Source organism: Rana temporaria, chromosome 4, assembly GCF_905171775.1.
Source record: "Rana temporaria chromosome 4, aRanTem1.1, whole genome shotgun sequence".
Classification (NCBI taxonomy): domain Eukaryota; kingdom Metazoa; phylum Chordata; class Amphibia; order Anura; family Ranidae; genus Rana; species Rana temporaria.
In genome coordinates this window covers 408,786,932-408,812,478 of record NC_053492.1, presented here as the reverse complement: position 1 = coordinate 408,812,478, position 25,547 = coordinate 408,786,932, and the positions used below count along the sequence as shown (strand labels likewise).

The 25,547-nt window shown below is 42.6% G+C and overlaps 1 protein-coding gene across 2 annotated transcripts in view; it reads left to right on the top strand.

Moving 5' to 3' along the window:
• PPP3R1 (protein phosphatase 3 regulatory subunit B, alpha) overlaps positions 1-13,469 on the top strand; it is an 89,699-nt gene extending 76,230 nt beyond the window's left edge. For both annotated transcript variants that reach the window (XM_040351262.1, XM_040351263.1), the window contains exons 4-6: positions 2,561-2,620; positions 9,032-9,216; positions 11,496-13,469. In XM_040351262.1, coding sequence (XP_040207196.1) covers positions 2,561-2,620; positions 9,032-9,216; positions 11,496-11,543 — 293 coding nt within the window. In that variant the 3' untranslated portion in view covers positions 11,544-13,469. The remainder of the gene's footprint in view (positions 1-2,560; positions 2,621-9,031; positions 9,217-11,495) is intronic.
• Positions 13,470-25,547: the final 12,078 nt, after the last annotated feature.

Genomic DNA, 25,547 nt, shown 5'->3' with positions numbered 1-25,547 from the left:
TGAATAATTTTGCACGCCCAATTTTTCAGTTTTTTATTTGTTAAAGTTTAAAAATATCCAATAATTATAGTGTATTTGTCACTTTAAGGCTACACTCACAATGGCGATTTAGGCCGGTGCAAATTGTAGCAGCAGAAATCTTCTGGTTGCTCTGAGCGGCCTAAAGGAGTTCTAAACCCTCTCCAGTCTATTGAAAACGAAAACATCGGGAGATGGGTGCTTTGGGGCAGGAGAGGGCCCTGCGGCCCCCCCACCCCAAAGCACCCTGTCCCCATGTTGATAAGGCCCGGGCCTTTTCCCCCCCGACAACCACCCAGAGCATGATGGGGCTGTGACGTCAAAAGAGGCCTATATAAATCGGTGCAAGCCACGCACGCGGCATTACAGCAGGAGGAAGCGACGTGTCAACATCGAAGTGAAGAAGGCAGAAGGCGACAGAAGCCCGGGCCCCCCCCCCCCCCCCCCCGCTCGTAAGCGATAAAGAGCTGTACCCCATACTCATTCACCTAGGGTGGGGGGCCGGGATCTGGGCGTCCCCTTATTAAAGGGGGCTTCCGCATTCCGATATGCTTCCCGCCCGCAGACCACGACAACCAATGGCCAGGGTTGTCGGGAAGAGGCCCTGTCTTCATCAACATGGGGACAGGGTGCTTTGGGGTGGAGGGCCGCAGGGCGCCCCCCTACCCCAAAGCACCTACCTCCTCATGTTGAGGGCATGCGACCTGGTACGGTTAAGGAATGGGGGAGGGGCGCTCATCCCCCCACCCCTTTTCCTGACCGGCCGGGCTGCGTGCTCGGATATGGGTCTGGTATGGATTTTGGGGGACGCCATTTTTTCGGTGTACAGGGGTTCCCCTTAAAATCCATAGCAGACCCAAGGGCCTGGTATGCTCCTGGAGGGGGAACCCATGCCGGTTTTTTATTTGAAATTTGGCATGGGGTTCCCCCTCAGGATTCATACCAGACACACAGTGCTTGGTATTGGCATGGATCCAAGTCGGATCCCCGTTCAATATCGTGCCACGGCTAAACGCAACCGCAGCTAATCGCACTGCACAAATGCAGCTGACCGCTGTGCCTGGAGTCTTGAATTCCAGCAAAACATAAACATGCTTTTAACTGCGGCAGAACAGCCGTCCTTGTGAAAGGGGCCCAATACAGCCTCTTCTCTAGATGTAATAAGCCCATTTTCAGAATGTGTGGAAAAAAACCTTGCAGGGGCCTGCACTCTGGAAATGGTCAGATTGCCCTTGTGCTTCCAACTATCGCCTTGAGTCCATGGCTATCCTCAGACTGATGTTTGCTTGTTACCCTGCTTGTTCTAGTGTACATGAGTTTGCTTTTTCTAATTTGATCCATCTCATGAGCTGGCTTGGATCTTGGCTATAAGGTTATAGGTGAATAAATTAAGTATTTGCCTTCATTTGTAGGACTGTGCATATAGAATGTGGTTTATTAATTTCTGTTAAAATGGATTAAAAAAAGCTGCAACTCTTGAACCTAAGAAATGCAATGTCACCTACTCTGTGGGAGCCATATTACTTGGGGTACACTGTTGTGCAAATACCAAGTCGATTTCTTAATTTCTTGAGGCTGTGTTGGCACCCGATTCCCCCACCACACTATCACTGTCTGGGAGGGAACACTGATGTTGCTGGTGACATGATTACAGTGATAATACTTTACTCATGTCGCTGGTTGGGTGACAGGTAATCAGGAGGGAAATTAAGTGGTTAACTGTGCCTAACAAGAGTATGTGTACTGCCTATACCCGCTGATCCAGCTGGGTGTCTGGCCTTGCATTCATTTCTGAAAGGCAGGAAAAAATCCAGCTAGAGCCTGTGTTTACAAACGGAGGTCTGTGCTGTGATTGGCTACAGCTGATCAGCATGTATACAGTCATAATCATTGACTTTACCATACTGACAAACTCGGGCTGTATCCAATCACTGCACAGGCCAGCAGGGGCTGCACTCATAGGCTCCCGAAAAGCAGGAAGTACTCTGCGATGGCCTAGCTGTGCCACCAACAGTAAATGTAATGTGGGTGGGCAGCAAGTGGTTAAGGTGAATGTTACAAAATTAAGTCAAGCTATCAGTCAGTGGAAATATTAAAGGGATATAAAGCATTGAAGATGCACCCCCCCCCCCCCCCTTCCTAATCAATTGTAAGCTGTCGCCAGCCGGGCCCTCCTAACCCTATTTTGTAACTGTTTTGTATCCCTTAATGCACTGTGCAAACTGTTGGCGTTCTATGCAGTAAATTGTGTATAATAAACAGCAGTGGTTGTCGGACAGATCCGTGTTCTCTGAGTAACAATACGAACCAATCGCTGGAAGTCGTCACCCCACAGTGCTTTGTGATGGCTCCAGTTATAAATGGAGGGAACAGCCAGTCAGATTCCACTTTGCTTCCCTACATGCTGTGTACATTAGAAATGTCGTATTTATTGGTCTCTTATGTTTGTTTTTAAACATTACACCCTTGGCAATAAATGACAGTGTTGTCCAAGATATGTCAACAATTTAAAAATTGTAATCCTTTTTTTTTTTTTTTGCAGAATTTATTGAAGGCGTTTCTCAGTTCAGTGTAAAGGGTGACAAGGAACAGAAACTGAGGTGTAAGTATTATATGTAGTGTATGTATGTGGGTAGTCGTGTGAAAGCCTCTGACACATTTCAGACATGAGGACATTATGTGCATCAGGTTTGTAGAGGCTGTCCTGCTGCATTCCTCTGTCCGCTAACATAATGCTACAAGCACTGTAGATGCAGTCTATACAAAACCTGTTTCTTAGTATACTGCAAACACCTCCTCTGAGCTTTATTAAACATGAATATTAAAATCTTTGCTTGTGTACAGTATCGCACAAAAGTGAGTACACATCACATTTTTGTAAAAAAAAAAATGTATATCTTGACAACACTGAAGAAATTACTTCTGCTACAATGTAAAGTAGTGAGTGTACACCTTCTGGGATGACGGCCATGCAGACTAATTTGATGCTGTGTGTGGCGTATGGTCTGAGCACTGACCCCCCCCCCCCCCCCCCACCCACCCCTTTAAACTCTGCAGCAATGCTGGCAGCGCTCATGTCTATTTCCCGAAAACAACCTCTGGATATGACGCTGAGTATGTGCACTCAACTTCTTTGGTAGACCATGGTGAGGCCTGTTCTTTGTTTGAACCTGTCCTGTTAAACCACTGTATGGTCTTGGCCATCGTGCTACAGCTCAGTTTCAGGGTCTTGGCAATCTTCTCATAGTCTAGGCCATCTTTATGTAGAGCAACATTTATTTTTATTTTTTTCAGATCCTCAGAGAGCTCTTTGCAATGAGGTGCCATGTTGAACTTCCAGTGACCAGTATGAGAGAGTGATGACACCAAATTTAACACACCTGCTCCCCATTCACACCTTAGACCTTGTAACACAAACCTGTCACATGACACCAGGGAGGGGAAATGGCTAATTGGGCCCAATTTGGACATTTTCACTTGGGGTCGAATCACTTTTGTTGCCAGCGGCTCATACCTTTAATGGCTGGCTGTGTGTTGTTATTTTGAGGGGACAGCAAATTTACACTGTTATACAAGCTGTACACTCACTACTTTATATTGTAGCAAAGTGTAATTTCTTCAGTGGAGTCACATGGAAAGATGTAATAAAATACCCACAAAAATCAGAGGGGTGTACTTTTGTGAGATACTGTATCTTCACTGCAAACATGACTTTTCCATTAGGGCCCTTTCACACGGAGCGGATCCGTATTGATCCGCCCCGTGTGTGTCCGTCGGCTCAGCGGGGGTCATCTGTAAATCCCCGCTGAGCTGTCTGCGGACAGGGCGGTCCCCGCACACTGTGCAGAGACCGCCCTATCTTTCCTCCGCTCTCCCCTATGGGGAATCGGATGAATACAGACCCTGTGTCTGTATTCATCTGATCCGTTCCGCCAGACGGAAGAAAAATAGGGTTTTCTTCTGTCCGAAAAAGCGGATCTTTGCGGACGCGGATGTTTGCGGATGCATCATCCGCCAACGTCTGCAATCCCATAGGGAAGCATTAAAAGTCTGTTTACGGACTTGTAAAAAACGGACCGTTTGTCCGTACGTGTGAAAGGGCTCCAACTCTGGTAAACGTTAATATATAGGAGGTGAATCAGGTAAAATTGACATCGGGTCGGCAAATCGATATAAAAATTCAATCTATCTCTCGATTTGGATCACCCAGCAAATAGATTTTTCTTTTTCTTCTCCATAGAAAAGGGAAAGACTGATTTGGTTTCCAAGATGTCAAACATAGCTAGATGTGTTTAAAGTATGACTAAAGGCAAAACTTTTTTTTATTGCGCTATAAACAGAGGGACAATTAAAATAAAAAAAAATAAAAAATTCTGCTATACCTATAAAAAAAAAAACAATATTAAAACTAAAACATTCATCAGTTTAGGCCGATTATATATTATTCTACATGTTTTTGGTAAAAAAAAAAAAAAAAGTTTATATAGGGGTGTATAAATTCGGTTTGCGCAAAAGTTATCGCGTCTACAAACTATGGGACAGATTTAGGGACTTTTATTAAATTGTATTTTTACTGGTAATGGTCTGCGATTTTTAGCAGGACTGCGACATTGCTGCTGACAATTATTGCGTTGATCAGTGCATTTTATAGCACTGATCAATGTAAAAATGACACTGGCAGGAAAGAGGTTGACACTAGGGGGCGATCAAGGGGTTAAGTGTGTTCCCTGGGCGTGTTCTAACTGTAGGGGGGATGGGCTGCTAGGAACATGACATAGATCACTGTTCCTGATCACTGGAACAGTAGATCTGTCATGTCACTAGGCAGAACGGGGAATCGTATTGTTCTACACAACCTCACTGCGATCACGGGGCCGCTGGCGGACATAGAGTCTGTGGGAGCATGCGCCAGCTATACACCTTGCACAGACCGACATACGGGTACGTCAGTTCATGCAGGAGAGCCGACCTGCTGCATTATATGTGCGTGAGATGGTCGCTAGTGATTAACAGTAAAAAAAAAACTCCCCAGAACAGTAATAGTTCTGGGGGCCCCAAGAAGTTCCCTTAATTTACAGGGATTTTCTCTCGCTTCCTGTTTTGGCTATGGACAGGAAGTGAAGATAAATCTCCCCAATGGGACACATGGCAAAAAAAGCTTATGCTATCCAAAAAAAATTGCCTAGACACACTATATTGTCAAAAGTATTGGGACACCTGCCTTTACATGCATATTAACTTTAATGGCATTCCAGTCTTGGTCTGTAGCGTTCAATATTAAGTTGACCCACCCTTTGCAGCTATAACAGCTTCAACTCTGGGAAGACTTTCCACAAGATTTAGGAGTGTCTTAATGGGAATGTTTTACCATTCTTCCAAAAGCACATTTGTAAGGTCAGGCACGGACGTTGGAGAGAAGGCCTGGCTCGCAGTCTCCACTCTAATTCATCCCAAAAGTGTTCTGTCGAGTTAAGGTCAGGATTCTGTGCAGGCCAGTCAAGTTCCTCCACCCCAAACGTGCTCATCCATATTTTTATGGACCTTGCTGTGTGCACTGGTTCACAGTCATGTTGGAACAGAGTCCTGACCTCAACCCAATAGAACACCTTTGAGGTAAATTAGAGCAGAGACTGCAAGCTAGGTCTTCTCGTCTAACATCAGTGCCTGATCTCACAAATGCACTTCTGAAAAAATGGTCAAATATTCCCATAGACACACTCCTTGTGGACATGTGCAGGGTAAAGGCCGGCGTCTCAATACTTTTGGTAATCTATTGCAGTTCTACTTCAACTTTTGGAAGCACTTTTTCTGTAACACTTTGCATGGCCTAAATATAACAAGCTGAATCTAAAAATTTGCATCGCTTGCTTTTTAGTAAAATGTATTATCTTAATGTGTGAGTGTGGTAGGGATGACTCATGTAAATGGTTAACAATATGCAATTTTAAAGTGGACCTGGGCAGAACATACAAAGCAATATACTTGCTGTAGATTAGGCAACATTGCCAACGTGCAGCACTGGTGCTGCCTGTGCCACTCGCTGTCCTGATCCTCTGCCGGTTTACCCATGAGGACTTCATGATCTCTGTACTGTAAGCCTGTAAGTAGTCTTGGTATTTTCCTGGGCATTCCCAGGCTTTTGTTGAGATCTCTGTACTCAGGTTTTACCAGCTAAGGGAAATAATAAAGTATCTGGATATAGAATAGCCCTCTTCACTTTTTTTCATAAAAATAGATTTCAGTTGAATGGTCTTTTTTGATACCATCTGTCTACGTTGAGCCCAGAGAGTTTGCGTCTTTGGAATGCAGCGCTGCATCCAGGTTTCAAGTCTTTGGTATTTCTGGCCCATTCAGGATGTGTGATGTCAAACTGGTTCTTTTACTTGTGCCCCTCACTGTCAGAAGGGAATGCCTGAGCTCCAGCCTTTATTCTTTGCCGGTGCTTAGTCAAAGTAGTGAAACAATGAGGTACACAATGGAGCCAGTGTGTAAAATCTCCATGCAGGAAAATTCCTATTTTTGCATTTAATGGCAGTAAAAGCATCCTAAATTAGTGAGTGGCATAATGAGCTCAATACTATTTCAGCACACTTTGTTCTGCTTATTAGTGGAAATTAACTCCAGAGAGACCCTTGTTCCAGAGCAGCACCTGTAATCAAACCTAGGCCTTGTATAAAAGTGTTAGAATTATTGTCCCTTAGCCAGAAGTACGATTCAGGATAGAATGAAGGCAGAGCAATACAGACACCTTTACTATCGACACTTTGAAACATGAGGCACATTGTGCATTTGCTTCTCCAATTTCCTGGAAATGGGGACCAACATCAGCTATAACTGTGATCACCCACCTAATATTGAGTAGATCACCCACCTAATATTGAGTAGGTCCCCTTTATCAATAAAACTGCTCCCTTTGCCATCCAAAACAGCCCTGATCCATGCAGACCGTGCCACTAGAAGGTACTCTGTGGTGTCTGGCATCAAGTCATAAGTAGCCTATCTTTTTAACGTGAGTGTAAATGTCTTTCGTTTTTCTTTCTCTTTTTTTCTTTATTTTTCTCTTTTTTTTTTTTTTATTACAGGTTTCTACTTGCCTCCTCTGTGCAATGGAATTGCAGAGAGTGGCCCCCCAACCTCCTATTTTTTATTTTTATTTTTCTCTTGGGTTTCCCAGCTCTCCCTCCTCTGGTGAGTGCCCCAATAGAAAACTGCTTTCTATGGGGGCACTCACTGCTGGCTTGTTTCCAGGCCTCACTTTCTGTCTATAGACAGTGGGACTCTGCCCCGCCCCCCAATCCCTTGTTCCTGGCTTTGATTGACGGCAGCACCCTCATAAGAAAGCAGCTTTCCTTGGGGGCACCTGGGCTAGCTTGCTGTCAAGTCCTGCTGCTGTGTCCATTTGAGCAGACAGCGGGACTCGACCCGACCCCCCTGCTCCTGTGTCACAGCTATTAATTGACAGCAGCGGGAGCCAATGGTTCCTGCTGCTATTAATCTGTCCAATTAGAAGAGGGAGTTGCTGGGCTTGTGCACATAGCTGGATCCGGTTCAGATAAGAAAGAAAAGGAGGGGGTGTATGGAGGGGAGCTGCAGCACAGAGGGTTTTTTACCCAAATGCGTTCTAGGTGAAAAAAAACTTTAAGGCTTTACAACCACTTTAGGTCCTGCAAGTTGCGAGGTTTGACCTCCATGGATGGGACTTGTTTTTCAAGCACGTCCCACAAATGGTTATCTTGGCTTCTGCACTGGATGGGGTGAAGTAACTTAGTCATTCTGGTGAGGCCCTGTAAATGCTGAGTAGACCAAATTTCAAAAGCACTGAGTTTCTCCAAGAGCATAAGATCCATTTTAATAGGAGCGTAACTCAAGCTTTTGAAATAAACAAACTGTCCTCCACTAACATGTAAGGCTGATGGCTGTGCTGTATAAACTTTTTGTAGCGTTTATACCACACATCCAGCAGCCTCACGTGTTAGTGAGGGTCATAGTTTGTTTGGGTCAGCTTGGCCAAAACAAACTCTGCAAAGTGTATCAAAAGTTGGAGTTAAAGGTATTGTAAAGTCAATTTTTTTTTTTTTTTATCGTAATCCGTTCTAGCATTGAGATAAAGAGCCTTCTGTGTGCAGCAGCCCCCCAACACTTGCCTGAGGTCCCTCTCCTTCCAGAAATGTCCACGAGTGTCTCAGCTGTCTGAGGTTCTCCCCCCTGATTGGCTGAGACACAGCAGCAGCGCCATTGGCTGCTGTCAGGCAGCTAGCCAATCATGAGAAGGGGCGGGCTTGGTGTCTCAATAGACACAGGGAGCTGTGACTCTGCTCGGGTAACCCCATAGCAAGCTGCTTGCAGTGGGGGGCACTGAACAGGAGAGAGGGGCCAGGAGCACAAGAGGAGCCCGAGAAGAGGAGGATCTGGGCTGCTCTGTGCAAATCCACAGCAACAGAGCAGGTAAGTATAACACGTTTGTTATAGGGAAACACTTTAAGCTTTAAACACTAAACAGAACTGGAGGTACACACGGATTTATTTCAGTTTTCTATTTAGATGATCCCTAAACTTCAACTAACACTAAACTTTTAATTCAAAAGAAAATAGGAGACTGCCATTGCAAACCACCTTCTTAAAATGCAAAGTGCCTGGCTGTCATGCTGTTCCAATAACTTCAATCCTTTCAGTTGATGACTAGGAGAAAGAATGCAGATCTATAAAAAAAAAAACAATCCTTATCTGCATAGTTTTTCTAGGTTTTGTTAAAAGCTACTAAACAAGGATGAGCTTGACAGCCAGGCAACAAGCATTTGCACAAGACTTTAAAAAGGCAGCCATTATGCTTGTTTCAGAAAGGTTTCCAGTAATAGACTAGTATAGATAAAAGTAACTTTGTTTTAGGTGACCGAAGAAAGTTTCGCTTTATGGGTCCTCTAAGATAGATGGGCTACAAAAACTTGGGGAACTTGGGAGCTTTGCATTGGTATCAGTGAAAGCATTTTGACATTTTTGTTTTCTCCTCTACCAGTTGCTTTCCGTATATATGACATGGACAAGGATGGCTATATCTCAAACGGCGAGCTTTTCCAGGTGTTGAAGATGATGGTCGGAAACAACCTCAAGGACACACAGTTACAACAAATAGTAGATAAAACAATTATCAATGCAGATAAAGATGGCGATGGGAGAATATCTTTTGAAGAATTCTGTGCTGTGAGTATGGATTAGGAATATTCTTGTCTGTGCTTTATTTCTAGTGAATGCAGTCAGCAAGCCCTTGCCGAAAGTTCATCTGCTTTAATTGTTGAGTGATGGGGAACACTCTGAAAAGAGTTGAACTCTTCAGGAATTTGCCACCTCTCAAATTTCAAGATACTAGCAGGTTTTTTTTCTTTTTTTTTAAAGCCTTTAAAGTGGAGGGAAAAAAAAAATGTATCCTACTTTATCTGGTGTGTAAATGTATATTGCAAAGTTGCTGTTTACAGTCTTTTTCTCTGATATGTTTGCCAGCAAGAACAGGATCAAGTAAGGGCAGGAAGGTAGATTTGCGCTGAGGGATTTATCTACAAAGCCTGCAATGTCCCCGCTGGTGGCCGTGTCCATCTTCACCCCTCTTCCTTCCAGGGCCGTGGAACTGGCTGGAGTCACGTGACATCACTCCGACGCATAATTCCCCCCCATTTTTTTTGTGAGCATGCGCCGATGATGTTGGAGCAAGCATATATGGCAAATATGTTCTAAACCAGGGTTTGACAAAATTAGTTTGAATCTAGGAGCCAGCTAAGAAAGTTAGGAGCCAGTTTTTTGTTTTTTTTTTTGTATTAGGGTACTTTCATGCTGGGGCGTTGCAGGCGTTGGCGGTAAAGTTTACCGTAGTTTTTGCCACGATTTTCAAAATCTAAAATATGATAAAGCAATTATAAAAAAATATATATATAAAAACAGATTTATAAATTCTGCATCTAATTAATAAAAAAAACGTTTGTGTGCCCGGCAAAGGGGGATGACCGCTAGAGTTTGGGCGATTTTGGCCCCCAAAAAATCAGCGATTTAAAAAAAAAAATTAGAATCGAGTTATTTTTTTTATTTTTCTGATGGCAATTGCTAGCATCTAATCACTGTTCTTCCGGTAGGGATGGCTTCCCCAGACGCTCCACCAAGAGAACACAATGGCTTCGCGGGAGAAAATTCACCATCAAAACTGCCTGTGTTGATGGGGGGGATCAAGTGATTTTCTTTCCTACAAACTGTAATTGCAGGAAAGAAAATCGCTTAATCTATGGCCGGCCTAACCCAATCTCTAGGACCCCAAATTAGTAAATGAGATCGATCTTCATTCTACTTGAAATCGAGGTGTTTTGATTGCTATGGGCAAAAACTCCAATTATGCTCGGTTTTAACAAAATAGCACTACTGGTGCTAAAATAAGAAAATTGGTTGCCCATTAAAAAAAAAAATCGGGAAAATGCCTCTGTGAAAGTGTGTGGTGACGTCCCACTTTGATTCGGATGCCGCTTTTCCCCAGGATCGTGGCGAGGATGTTTTAGGCGCAAGCCGCGGCTTCGGCCTAGTCCGCGGAGCACCGGTCCTAGGTCTTTAGGCGAGGCCGCGGCTTTAGCCTAGTCCGCCGCGATCCTGGGAAAAGGCCGTGGACTAGGCCGAAGCCAGTCCTATGGAACAAAAAATAAATAAAAAATCAGTGGCTGCTGCACTGAGCACTCTTACTGATCCATCCGCCGAGCACTCTTCCTGATCCATCCCCGCTGACTCTGGAAGGCCTACGGGGCCCGGGCCATGTCCACCTTCTCAGCTAATACCCCACTTGCCAGGACGCGATTTCTAGTCGCCATGGCGACCAGGATTTGTCGAGCCCTGTTCTAAACTGTGCAGGATTAGGAGATATTTCCAGTACCTACAGGTAAGCCTTTATTATAGGCTTTCCTGTTGGTAAAAGTGGTGTGTAAGGGTTTACAACCATTTTAAGTCCAGCACAAGCCTTAAAGCGGGGTTCTGGGCCTAATTTAAATACACATTAAATAGTCCCTAAAACATATTAATAGCTCCCCAATCGTTCCAGAAATCATTGCAAACACTTGCCTTATATCCTCCAGCTCATGTTGTGGCCGTATCCATCATATGTGTGGGCATGTGGAGCCCAGTTTCTTTTTCTTCCTGGTTTTCAGGGAGAGGTGCATGCTGGGTAATTTTTAGGCACAGTAATGCCCAGAGACTCCTGGGAAATGAGTGTCATAATTTCCCAGGAGGCATTGGGATCTTAGGACAGGAAGTTGAACCACCTAGTACCAGGAACATTACAAAATCTGCCTAGTAATAGCCAGATAGAAGTGAGTAAAAAAGTATTAATTTTTTACATTAAAGGCAAGCTGTTCATTCATAGTTCATTTTTAGGGTGGAACTCCGCTTTAATGTATTTTTTGATAAACGTATACTTGGTTTTTCTGACATCCCGGTTCTTGTCCTCTCTTCTGCAGGTCGTAGGTGGTTTAGATATCCACAAAAAGATGGTGGTCGATGTGTGATTCTTCAGAACAACATCCAACACTTATGCTTTCTTCTCCATCTCTGAAGATCTGCTCAAGACGTCCAGCAACGCTCTCTGTGTATTTTAAATGGAAGTATTTTTCTCTGTGAAGCCACATTTTCCAACATGAGCCTCATGAAGCCAACTTAAGTGTTATTGAACTTTTTATTCTCTCAATAACTTGGTGTAGCACTTTAAAGTCTGAAGGACAGCACAGTGGGGAGGAGCATATCAGTGTGATGGAGAAAAAGAAGGGAGTTGGCTTTTTTTTTTCTATTTATTTTTTGTTTCCTCATCTTTTATAAACAAGAATTATATATAAAACTTTCTATGTAGTCATTAGGTGGGCTTTAATTTAATTACTTGAGTAAAAGAAACGACAAAATAAAAACTAGAGTAAAAAGTGCCAAGCAGAACATAAGCCGTTCAATACGTGAATATAAATCCTTACTTTTATTTCACACAGTTTTATAAATATATATATATTGTAGAAGAATGTATACTTTGAACTGGGTGTCTGGTCAATGTGTTTTCGTATCTTGTGATATTTTTTTTTTTTGTATATTAACTGGTTGATCAACTCTGTTGCATCCTGTTAATCTACTTTAAGTTTTTTTTTTTTAACACAGGAAATTTGTATGTTAATTTATACATGTTAATATATTACCAGGGACTGTGTCTCTTGCTTTTTTTTTTTTAAATAGTTGAATGTTACTGCCAAGTGAAGAACTGTTAATGCATATAGCAACTGCACAGAACCTATATCTCCTGCTTTCCAGAGTTGCTAAAGCAAGTCACCCAAATTGTACTATTCTATCAGTTGCAGCAGCTGCAATAGGTATACAACACTTGAGGACCCCCTGTCCCTTTTTTATATAAGTCGATTTGACAGAAGTCGGGATTTATTCACTCATACCTGCCAACTAAATTGAACAGACTACTGCAGGCAGCATGACTGGTAACGATCTATGTACATTGGTTATAGGAGAGGTTCTTTGTCCTGGTGGAATGTTTTCTGTTACTTTTCGTGAAAATAAGACATTCTGTTCTGCTCTGTCCATAAATACTCCCATCATGTGTGATATAAAAGTAGTGAGACACTCAAATTTTTTTTCCACCTCTCCTTTTTTCTGCTGTGGTACTATTTGATGGAAAACAAGTAAAACCAAACCGAGACCTATATATATTTTTTGTTTTTGTTTTGCTCTTGAAAGCATATCCATTTTATTAGTGATTTAGTGAGGGCAGGTAAAAGCATTGCCTGCTTGCCATAGCTGTTCCTTCAACTGAGTGCTGCACACCATGGGCTCTGTCTGTGCGAGAGAAATCAAGGTGCTTGGTGTCCTTGCATGACATGGAGTTTTGCATGTAGATCGATTTTTTTTTTTTTTTTTTTTTTAAATGTTCCTCTTGTTTACATAATTTGCATTATATATAAATATATAAATATTAAACTAAAAAAAAAAAGAAAGGAAAAAAAAAAAGAAATTGCCAAACTTTGGTACATGTTGATGTTCAATAACATAAAAAAAATCTCCACTACACATTAAGTTTGTTCCTCTGGATCAGTCCGTGGTTCATTATCCCAGACGGTGGTCTTCTGTTCCAGTGTCAGCTGCCATGTGCTCTGCTACAAGGGGGATTTAGTCTTTTGTGAATTTATTATTTTTTGTACATACATTGTGTTTAAACATTTTAGCAGATGCTTTCTATTTCTAATGCTTGTGCATACATTGGCTGACTTTCAGATAGCAAGCATTTCTTTATTGGAGATTTTTTTTTTTTTTCTAATTTGTGTGAGGGGAATGGTTAATGTTGAATGTTTTTTTTTTTTTTTCTTTTTCTTTGTTTCCTTTGCATGCTATATAACTTGTAGGAACTGTAGAAATCTTCATACTCTATGAATAAAAAGATGGAACTTGTTGTTCGTTGTTTGGTCATAAGTTCTCTGTTTACAAAGCTGAACATGTCTACAAATGGGCTCACCCTTGTGTTTTTATTGACATTACTGGGAACACATGTCATCAGAAGTTATGTGCAATGAAAAGCAGATTGCAGCATGCACTATTTGAGGTTTTCATGCATTTCCATTGATTGCAATGGAAAATGCATGTGCTTAGAACAAGGTATAAACACAGCCTAAAGGGCCAAGCTTGCCTAAAAATCTACTACATAATATATTTAGTATTCCAAAGCTGCCCATTGAGATCACACGTTGTCATTCGTGACTCAGTCATTTATTATCCTCTTCTGGCAGAGCTTTTACCCTAAACTTGAATGCTCATATGACATCACTCACTGTTTAGGCCACATGTGTCACACAAGGCCCGCAGGCCGAATTCGCCCCGCCAAGCCATTTCATGTGACCCTCACACCTCTCCTGCAGCTGCATCACCCTGCTCATGCAGCCGCAGAGAGGCTCCTATCTGACCCCCCCCCCCCCCCCCCCCCCGGCTGCTCAGCAGTCGGCAGCAGAGGGGAAGACCAAATCTCCAGCTCCCTGTCATCGCTGCCTCTTCTAGTCTCGGCAGCATCTGACTCCTGCCCTCCTCTGGTCGTCCTCCAGATCCTACTCCTTCTGCTTCCCAGCTCTGCTCCAGCTTCTTCCTGGCAGCAGTACAAGGTAAAAGGAGGTGCAGTGTGATGCTAGGGAGGGTTGGAGACTCTTCTGATGGTGAGGGGGCTTTTGACATCTGATGTTTGGGAGGGGTGAAAGAAAATGCAGCAGTAAGAGAAACGGCACAAGGGGGGAAGTGGGTGTTCTCCCCACAGCTAGGAAGTATCTCGATTTGTCAACGGCGCAGGACTGTCAACAATAAGGGAAAAAGGAGGATACTATTAGTAAAGTTTGAGGGATAAAAAGAATGGAGGATTTAGGAGTATAAAAGAGGCAATGCGGTGGAGAAGCAGTTGGGGTGTAGAAGTGGAAATGTGTATGTGAGACTGCATGCTAAAATCTGACCAGGATAATGGAGTAGGGGTAAGATTGTAGGACATGGGTGAACTGAGTGGGTAGAGATACTAAAGCTGGCCATACACTATACGAAAAATCGGCCAAAATTCGGTCGTTCAGACAGTTTGTTTGTTTTTCGAACAGTTAATGGGCACATAATCGATAATCGTTGGGACGTTTTTGAGCCGAAAAAAAACGAACGACAAGTTTGGAAATTTTCTGCCGAATGAACGATAAATCGGAAGGTTAATGTGTTTCCCGTCCGAACTTTCTGCGCTGGGTATATGTAAAAAAAAAAAAACTTTTTTTAATTTATGTCCACTGAACGATTTATCGGTCATTAAATGATGGCAATATCTTTTGCGCTCGTGACCGAACGTTCGTTTTTCGAAAGTTCGTTCGGACGATTTTCTGTAGAGTGTATGGCCAGCATTAGTTTGAGTGAAAGAATTTGAATGGTGGGGGAAGCGGAAAAAATAAATATTGATTTAAGTAAAGGGCAATAGGAATGAAGAACATTAACTGTGCAGGGTTTCTCAATCGGGTTCTGCAACACATTACGACAAAAAAAATTCACTGGCCACTAAACAGTTAATGTTTCTTTTGGCAGTTAGTGTAAAATCTTATTTTATGCTTTTAATATATCTGCATCTAACTAATCACAGGGATGTCCCATGAGCTATAGATCATACAAATATTTCAAGGGTTCTTCAGGTAGTAAAAGGCATCACTAAATTATCTTAAACACAAATACTAATTCCCTGTAATCATTCTAAAAGTTCATCTAAAGCCAAGGTTTTTTCCTAATCATCAAAGGGCACGGGGCACTTTATTTTCAAATGCTTTCCAGAAAGGTGAATGAGCCCTGGAAACAAAAGGCAGGAATTTTCCTTGCTCAGGTATAACCCCTTCCAACTCGGCCAAGGCTTAGTGTCTTTCGGTGATAATTGTGCCTATAGATGTCTGTTTCCCTTTGTGGGTTTAGTTCCTCAATTCCTGGCCTATTCTGAATACTCCTGCTGGTGGTAGAGAAGGGCTTTATCGGGAACAATAGCCTACATCTAGAAGGCCGTGAGGGACTACCCAACGTGGGAACAACTTGTAATGTTGTTGGGGACCGGATCCTGCAGGCAGTAATCTCAATAGTACTATGTATTAGGTGACTTTGCTTACAGGCCCAGGGCAGTGATCCCTCTGGGGGGGGGGGGGAGTTGAGTCCCTGAAGACCCTGCGCTGCATGTCCACTGCAAGGGTTGAAAAATAGGCTTGTAGGCCATGCAGCATTGACTGTTGAGTGCCTTTGTGGTAGAACATATATGGGTAGCCTTTCTATAGGTTTCCCTATAGGTCAGTGTGAGCCGATTTTTTATTTTTAATTTTTTTTCCATGCAGAGTAATATACTGCAGTGTTTAAAAGAGGCATATCAGCATGCCACAATGTGCCATGATGTCATCCAACGCATCTGCGCATGTGTGGGCATCATTTTGCTAGTTCTTTGTGTGCAGTGACATGTTGCAGGCTACAGCACAGAACTTTTCTCCAGCAGTTCAGCTATTCTCAGCTGCAGCAGCCTACATTTGCATTGAAGCCAGGAGGGCACAGCAAGCATTGCAACACTTTTCTATTGGGGGTGATATTTGGCCGCTCCCTTACATATGGTATTGTAGAATTAATCACCCTCAGTAAGCCATAGTCTTGCACAATCAGATTGTAGGAAGTACCCCCCTGCAGTGTTTTTCCTATAATGGCTCCCTTAAAGGTCAGATTAGCTCTGAATCCCTTGTTAATTCCACAGTTTCTGAGCCACATCCTCTGCTTCTTTTGTGTAAAGGAAGGATTTTTCTGCAGCCATTTTTAGTTTGTGGCAATTTGGTTTAGAAGATCTTGGACGTGGCTCTCCCTTTTTTTTTTTTTGATTGGCGGCATTGGAGGAACATCCTCCAAGATGAGGAAGAAGAAGAAAAAGCTGATTCAGAATCCTCTGTAGATGAGTCCCCAGGGGGAGTCTCGAGGTCAGAAGTGTCGGACACACAAGACCACAGTGGGCTTCTTTGCAGACATGGTGTGCACTACTTTGAAGTTGCCACTTTTGGAGTTCTCTCCTCCAAATGTCACTGGATGCGGGTCATAGAGGCCACCTTAATATTCCAGAACTTTTTCAGTGCACCCTCACTTGTAGGAAGTGATATATGCTGATAATATATTAACTATGTTGGTTAAACTAAACAGTGCTTTCCCCACCCCACCTAATGAGAGCTTTATACTTAATCAGTTACACTGATGACTATAAAAATAACAATTGTGATTGAGTGGCAAACTAACAACTCTAATATTACATAAATTATTTGAGAATAGTGATTTGATTTACAATCTAGTGACTCATGATATGTGCAAATACAGTAGGGTTTGGACTCCTCTCCTTATGACAGGAAGAGTCAACTGTGCTTTAGGTTTAGGGGGGGGGGGGGGCACCTATCCCTCTATGGTCATCACAGGCACTTATGTTGTATTGGTTGGCCTCTTATGGTAACACTCAAAATATAGGGTGGCCAGGCATGGAATATACAAACAGAGGTCTCCTCATAGTGTAAGATCCTTTTTTAAAAACCTTTATTCGGCATAGGCATCTTATGATAACATTTCCTTTAGAAGGTGTAAACGGCTTTAGTAAAATACTGGTAAACTTTCCCGCGCAGCTGTCTGTACAGGGGCGGACTGAACATTCGGGCACTGCCCGAGGGCTTCATGCCACTAGGGGGCCCCCATCAGGGTTGCCAGCCTCAGTAAAACCATGGACAGTATGTAAAAATCTGTTTAAAAAAATTATAGCTGCCCCACCTCTCCAGTACCTTTTTAGTGTGTGTGTATATATTTATATATTGTGTGTATGTATACTGTATATGTGTGTATACTGGGGGCCCCATAATCTCCTATTGCCCGGGGGCCCCATGAGTTGTCAGTCTGTCCCTTCGTCTATTGAATAACGATGTCTGCAGACCAGCGCGTGTTCCAACATTTGTGCCGGATATGATGTATCGGGACTTCAGGCTTGACGCGTTTCATCATCAAGGTGCAACGTCAAAAGCAGGAAGTTCCCTTGAGCTCCAGTCCATTATATAGAGTGGTCGTAATGGACTAATCTCCCATGTCTAATTAAAATACACCACCAGGAAGTTAATCTCTTGGAAGGAATAACAGTGTGTCGTTATCACCCTATTACATTGTGTTGTGTCCACTGAGGACATCTTGTGTTGAGTTGTGTTATTACAGGATGCCAGTGAATTCTTTCCATTTGATTCAACTTGTGATAAGTAATGGTGTATATATTTACTGTGAACAAACTAGATATGTGAATGAATAAATAAAAATAGAAAAATGTAAAAAATGAGAAAGGAAATAAATAATTGAAATTAATAAAAGATTTAAATAATAAAAAAAAAAAATTAAACAATACTAAATATAAATTAATAATGGAAAATAAAAATGGTGAATTAGAAATTAAATGAAAAAATTTCAGTGTAACATTTTAGTGATGTGATAAAACTGTATGATTACCCTCCCTTATCCCCCCTTATTTTTTGGTCGGTTCTTAACCCCCCTATGAACCTCGCCCCCCACCCCTTATGATAAATCTCCATGGTGGTCTCTTCTGTACAGTTGCAGATTAAAAATTACAAAATAAAACAATTTATATTAATGTCGATATTGAGGCCTACTGGCCTCATACCTAATTTTGTGGATCCACTTTGTTTCGTCTTGGGATACCACCCTAGTCATATTTATGCCCCTGCAATGGGTTCTAGAGTGTTGGGATAGACTGTGATATTTGAACCCTTTCTTTTATATTATTCAGATGTTCCCTTATTCTTGCGTTAAAGGAGAGTTGTAAAGGAAAACTTTTTTTTTTGCTGAAATTACTGTTTAAAGGGTATAGAGACATAATAGTTAACTGATTCCTTTTAAAAATGATTAAAAATCAATCATATAATGTACCTGCAGTTTCTAGTTTTGTTTTTGCATGTTTCCTGCTTCTGTGATGTACAGAGCCACAGAGCCAATACAGGGCAGTGATGGTTTGGAAAATAAAACAGATTGGTGCTGAGGGGTTTTAGACACAGTAATCGCACCTCCTTGATTAGTGACCACAGAGAGAAAGCTCCCAGTACTGTGGTTATCAGGAAACAGACAACCAGGAAGTGTGGAGATCAGAGAAGAATTACAGCAACTTGAGAGCAAAAATGAACAATGAGGACATGAAAACAGCACTGCATTAAGGTAAAGGAAGCTATTAAGATTTAAAAAAAAAATTCCTTTACAAACCCTTTAAGTTGTCTGGTGGTTCTGCCCACATATTGCAAGCCACATGGGCAGGTCAATAAGTATGTAACATGCATGCTCTGGCTAATAAGCTTATTTATCTTGTACTTTCTTTTTTGGTGGCAGAGGATGTAATAAACTGGGTGGTATTTCGACTTTCTATCTTTAATGCTGAGCATATCTTGTATGCTGATTGGGCTCACCGGAGAAGACATGTCCCTTTTTAAAACTATTCATTCAGTAGTACCCCATGGAAGAGGAATTTTATAAGACATGGGGTTCACCGGCTGTTGACAACTTGATAAGGACCCTGATGGTCCTGGTCTTCCTGCCAGGTCTGTATGTCATAGCCACTGGAAATGTGTATTTGACAAGCTGACTGTCTGTTGACACTTTCACATACCCCTTGTAACAGCATCCCCCAAGAAGGGGAGAGGTCTTGCGGCTTCTTAGTCTAACTTTATGGCTCGCAAGCCAAAAATGTCAGGCCTATTTTTATCCCAAAGGTCTTGAAAGTACAAAAATTCAAAATTGTTTCCACCTACTTAGTGATTGCTATGCTTCAACACCTGGGCTGCAATAGCCATGCTGTTCTTCAGAGGCTGAGAAGCAGGGAGGAATAGAGGACCTCAAGAGAGCAGATCCAGTTTGTTGGGAAGAGGTAAGGGGTCTTCTGGAAAAAGTATGTGTGTCTGTGTACCAGGTTCTTCTGGGCCAGTTTGATGCCAATGAGAGTCACGTTCTTCCTCTCCTTGATCTATTTTGTATAGCAAGCAAGGTAGTATAGTCAGTGGACAGAAGGCATACACTAGCCTGAATTGAGACCAGGGGATAACTAGAGCAAGAGGATCCCTGGTTCTGTATACAAACAGGGGTAGCTTGAGGCTAGAATGTACACATCTGGAGTTCCCCATTTCTTGACATACTGGATTAAACGCATCTTGATGAAGCCGTTCCCCCTTGGTCCCGGTGGTAGCGGCTGCTGAAATAATAGGCCTGCCAATTGTCCATTTCTGGGGTGTGGATTGTAGAAATCACTGGATCTGGTTTGCTTCCTTCAAACCAGCTAGGCTCCTCGTGCTTCCTTCATGGTTGATATTTCACTGTGATGGCATTGTCTGACTGCATCTGAATTGGGAGTCCTTTTAGAATGGGGGTCCAGTGCTGGAGAGACAGCTCTGGGCTCCAAGAGGTTGATGGAGAATTTGCCCTTCTCCCTTGAACATGTTCTTTGAAACCTCAAGGATTGGAAGATTTCTTCCCAGCCTGACAGACTTGTGTCTTTTGTAAGAACCTTCCAATTGTAGGGAAGGATTTTTCCACCGTCGGACCTGGATACTCTAGGACTAGGTCCATCGAAGGCTGGAGACCAGATTTGTTTAGGTTGGTCACTCAGCCAAATGCTTGAAGCAGTTGAATGGTCTTTTGGACATTTTCTGAGAATTGTAAGGGGGACCTACTAGCGCACTATAAGTTCACCTTATAATGGATTGCTTATGCCTTTTTTTATAATGATGCTGCACTAGAAACGGTCTGCCGCTTTGTTTTGCCTGATCACTTTGTGACCCCTATAGTGGCTGACTGGCTATTGGTGACGCCCCTAAAGGTAAAGCTACAGTCAACTGGAGTGATAAGATGTCCATTAGGGTGGGATGAACTGGAGAGTCCAATGAACGTAAGGACCATTTGGCATGAGATTTGCTATCAAAGGGAAAATACTTCAATCCATCAGGCGCATGTCAGGAATGTAATAAATGCCCAGTCCGGTGAACTGTTCTAGAAAAGAGGATATAGGGAAGGTCATTTTGTTAGCCAAAGTTGAAATAGAACCTTTAGCTGGTACAGCAAGTTGATCTTCTAAAAGCATAGTAAAGTTCCCTGTGTCAAGTCAGTTTGGAAACAACAGTTTGCATATTTAAATTATAAGGTTTAATACTGACTGTGCAAGAAGCAGGTTGTAGAGGCTTTGAAGCAGAGATAATAATAGGGCCTTCAGGATCTTTTGGGAATAAGGACTCAACAGGGTCAGAACTAGGTTATGTAGTAGATTGCTTTGGAGCGTTTTGTCAGTCTGTGCACAATTAATAGAACAGTTTGTTCACAGACATTCCAAAGTCAGAAGTGAATATAAGAAGTCTGTTGGACACAGCTCAAATCATAGGCTCAGCCAGCAGAGCTATAGAAGTTGCAAATATCAATAGGAGTGCCAGGATCCAAAATAAAGGCATTGGTTCCCTTTATGGCCACAAGAGATTTGCTCCCAAAAATACAAGGAGTATGAAACAAGGTTGCCTGCTGCCTGTCCTCGGAGCACCTTGTTGCACCGTGTAGTGTTGAGCAACCCACCCAAAGTGAGACAAAGCGCTGTGTACTCACAAACCAAGTCAGTTGTAGTTGGTCAGAAATAAACAAGTCACTATAGGCAGGCAGTGGAAAAAACTTGCATTTGTTCTTCCAATTTCTCTACAGCTGGTGGAAAGGAAAACAAGTTCCAGGCCATAATTAACTGGGCAATGCAGTTGTACTACCAATTTTATTCTTGCCAGAGACTTACAAATTTTCCTTGTCTCCAAGTCAAATCCAACACCCAACTCGAAGTCCAAGCAAATCAACATCCAAATGGCACTACCGATAGTTCCGTACCCCAAGAATTCTTACGGTTTGATGTTTTGAGTTCACCCATGTTCCAGATACTGGCTACAGGGACACAATCCACAGGTAAAGTGCAGTGACTTTTCAGTCAAACCAAAGCTATCTTATGCATCAGTGGCAAACTCATATCTGTGGCATATCATGACTTCCTTGATATCTTTAACAAGAAGGGAGCAGACGCACTTCCATGTCATCAGTTCTATGATTGTCCCATCAAACTGCCCAGTTGGCTACAACTTCCCCATTCTGAGCCAGACCCGGAAGCCCTTTGTCAATATATAGATGAAAATCTACAAAAAAGATTCACCCATCCTTTAGCCTCACCAGCAGGGGCTGGGATATTCTTTGTGGAAAAAAGGACCACACCCTTCAGCCATGTATAGATATTGAGATCTCAACAAAATTACCATCAAAAATTGTTACCTGCTCCCTTTAGTCCCTGAAAATGTTCAAAGGTTCTGAACTAGACTTATGTGGCACCTATAACTTAGTGCACACCAGAGAGGTGGGTGAGTGAAATATCGCTTTCCAGGCACACTTTGGTCACTTTCTGAAGATTATATCACATTTCTTGTGTTCGTGGATGCCTCTAAATATCTTTATCTCCGATCTTTTCTGGCCAGTCACGTGACCTCCAGCCGCTCTCCGATCTAAGGACTACAGCAGGAGGGGCCAAAATCCCCTCTGACGTCGGCCGGAGAGGCCACATGACCGCTGTGTTGTTTTCCCAGCCCCTCCCGCTGTAGCCCTTAGATTGGAGGAGCGTGGCCGGAGGTTGTGTGACAGGCCAGAACAGATCGGAGATCAGTGTAAAACGATGACTACCACACTGTAGGATAGCTTCAAAAAAAGGAGGGGCAGTGATATTTATTTAACTTTACTATTAATAGCGGCAGGAGGAAAGGGGAGGGACAGCTCACACAGACAGGAGCTGACAGGCGGGGAGAGTGAAGAGCAGTGAGATGACGGAGACACACAAACTGACCACAGTAATCGGGGAATAGCACCCATGATTACCATGGTCAGTTTACATAGGGGGGGGACAGAGGAACAGGCAGGATCAACCAGGCTTTTTACAGCTTAGAGAGGAACAGGTTAGACAGCAGTAGCACTGTGCTGTTTAACCGGTTTCCGACCACGTCACGCAGATACACTGTGGCACAATGGTTCTCCTGGTTGAAATCCTGTATGTATAACCTTTTTTTGGCCACCAGAGGGCGCGCACCCGCTGCACGGCACAAGACCCAATTGCGATCACGTTCACCAGCACAGGGATTTGTGTGTGTAAACACAAATCCTTGTGCTGTCAGAGAAGAGGAGCCATATTGTGTGCTCCTACTAAGTAGTAAAAAAAAGATAGGTCTCCTCTCCTAATCAATCCTATTCCCATACAGCTAGAACACACAACCCGTTGATCGCCCCCTTGTGTTAACCCCTTCCTTGCCAGTGACATTTACACAATAATTAGTGCATTTTTATAGCACTGATCGCTATATAAATGCCAATGGTCCCAAAAAAGTGTCAAAAGTCTCCGATCTGTCCGTTGCAATGTCGCAGTACAACTAAAAATTGCAGATCGCTGCCATTTCTAGTTAAAAAATAAAAATGGCATACATTTTCCCTATAGTTTGCAGACGCTATAATTTTTGCACTATATATATATATATATATATATATATATATATATATATATATATACACCGATCATTATACGCTTATTGCAATTTTATTTATTTGTTTACCAAAAATATGTAGAAACTGGCCTAAACTCATGAAGAAATTATTTATTTATTTTTAAATTTGGGGGATATTTATTATAGTAAAAAATATATATATATTTTTTTAAATTGTCGCTCCTTTTTTTTGTTATAGCAAAAAAAAAAATTAAAACTGCAGAGGTGATCAAATACCCACCAAAAGAAAGCTCTATTTGTGGGAAAGGGGAAGCAAATTTCGTTTGGGTACAGCGTCGAATGACCGCGCAATTGTCCGTTAAAGCGGCGCAGTGCCAAATTGTACAAAGTGCACTGGTCAGGAAGGGGGTAAAATCTTTCAGGGCTGAAGTGGTTAACCTGCTATAAGTAAAACAGGATCTCTTTTCTTCTTTTTATAGGGTTACAACCACTTTAACCTCTTCCCTTCCACGCTATAGCCGAATGATGGCAACAGCATGGGCCTTAATTGATGTCCTAGCATGCATGAGATGCCTGCGTGCCTCCCCCCCCCCCCCCTGTGATCACAGAGTCTAGGAGACTTGGCTCATCAGAGATCGGAGTATGGGGCCGATCCTGGCCCCTTACCATGTGATCAGCTGTCATCCAATGATCATGTGATGTAAATAGAAGTTCGGTAATCGTTTTTTTTTTTTTCCCTCACACAGAGAGCCACAGCTGCCTCATTTGTGCCACCTGCTAGTACCCACTAACTTTGCCCACCAGTGCCACCTATCAATGACCACCAGTGCTGCCAAACAATGCCCATTAGTGTCACCAATCAGTGCTGCTTATAAGTGTCGCCTACCAGTGCCGAATCTCATCAGCGCACATCAATGAAAGAGAAAAATTACCTGTTTTCAAACTATGAAACCTCCTTTTTTTTTTTTTGCAAAAAATAAAAAACCCATTGGTGATTGAATACCAACAAAAGAAAGCTCTATTTGTGTGAAAAAAAGATGTCATTTGGGTATAGCTTTGCATGGCCAAGCAATTGTCATTCAAAGTGAGAGTGCTGAAAGTTGTCAGGATACTAATAGAAATGCACATGCGTTAGCATGCAGACAAGAAATTCCTGCCACTAACCTGTGTTGGGATACACAGGGCATCAACTCATGCCCAATCTCTGCACTAGCACCAAGCACCCTATTTAATGAGAAGTATGTAGACTGATAAATGCTGGATGATTTTCAACTAGCTGTGGCCCTTGTTCCTGAGTTTGCTGCTGCTTGACTACCTATTGCTAACTCTACCTGTTCCTAGATATCGCCCTCTCTCCTGATTTATGATCTCGGCTTGCTGCTTGACTTCGCTTCTGTCTGATCCCCCATGTATGACCTCTGCTTATCACCAAGCCCTGCCTCTGCTACCGGCTGCTTACCTGTGCATGATCCAAGCTTGTCTCTAAACCCTGCCTCTGCTACCGGCTGCTTACCTGAGCATCATCCAAGCTTGTCTCTAAACCCTGCCTCTGCTACCGGCTGCTTACCTGTGCATGATCAGAGCTTGTCTCTAAACCCTGCCTCTGCTACCTACCTGTGTATGACTCTGGCCTGGCTCCTGACCACATATTCTTTTCCTGTATGACCTTGGCTCAGCTTCCAGATCACGTCTTCCTGCCTATTACAGCACCTTCCGTGCATGGTTGTAGGACATCCTTTTGCTGCATCGGTCACCATCTCTGCTGTCCAGGCTACCCTGGGCCTAACACCCCTGTTTCCACATTCAGGTGGGTTTAAACTAGAGCTGCAAGGGAAGCCCCCTCGTCATTTTGGCCTCCACCCAGGTACCCCATTAGCTTTTTTAATTACTAATATATTTAAAACTAGATTAAACATCTTGCATGCAAAGCTTATCAGAATTGAACCATAAGGATTATCACATCCCTTTCTCTATGCCCTGTGCTATATTTACGAGTGCCTTCGATGCTTTTACTGTTTTGGATCTAGTCTGATTAAGGAGAACTATTGATATTTTGTACTACATTTTGCATTTGCATTATCTTTTCAGGTATAAGTAATTTCTCTATAATGGATGTTGTCTGCTTCTTTTTATATTGTGTGTGCGCAAAAGTTTGAATTCATACATAAATAATTTATATATGTCTGTACAGTTGTGTTTAAAGTAATAGCAGTCCAAACATCATTAGCCAGATTAATCACTAGTTTCGGTATAAACTTGAATTTCGACATGGTACTAGAAAACCAACAGAACCAACCACAATGACATGATGCTGATTCTGTGTAATGGAATCATTAATTGAAAGGAGCATGTTCAAAATAATAGCAGTGTGGAGTTCAATTAGTTAGGTCATTCAGGACGAAGGCAGCAAATGTTGTGCATTCTGGGTATAGTGCGTTTCTCTCT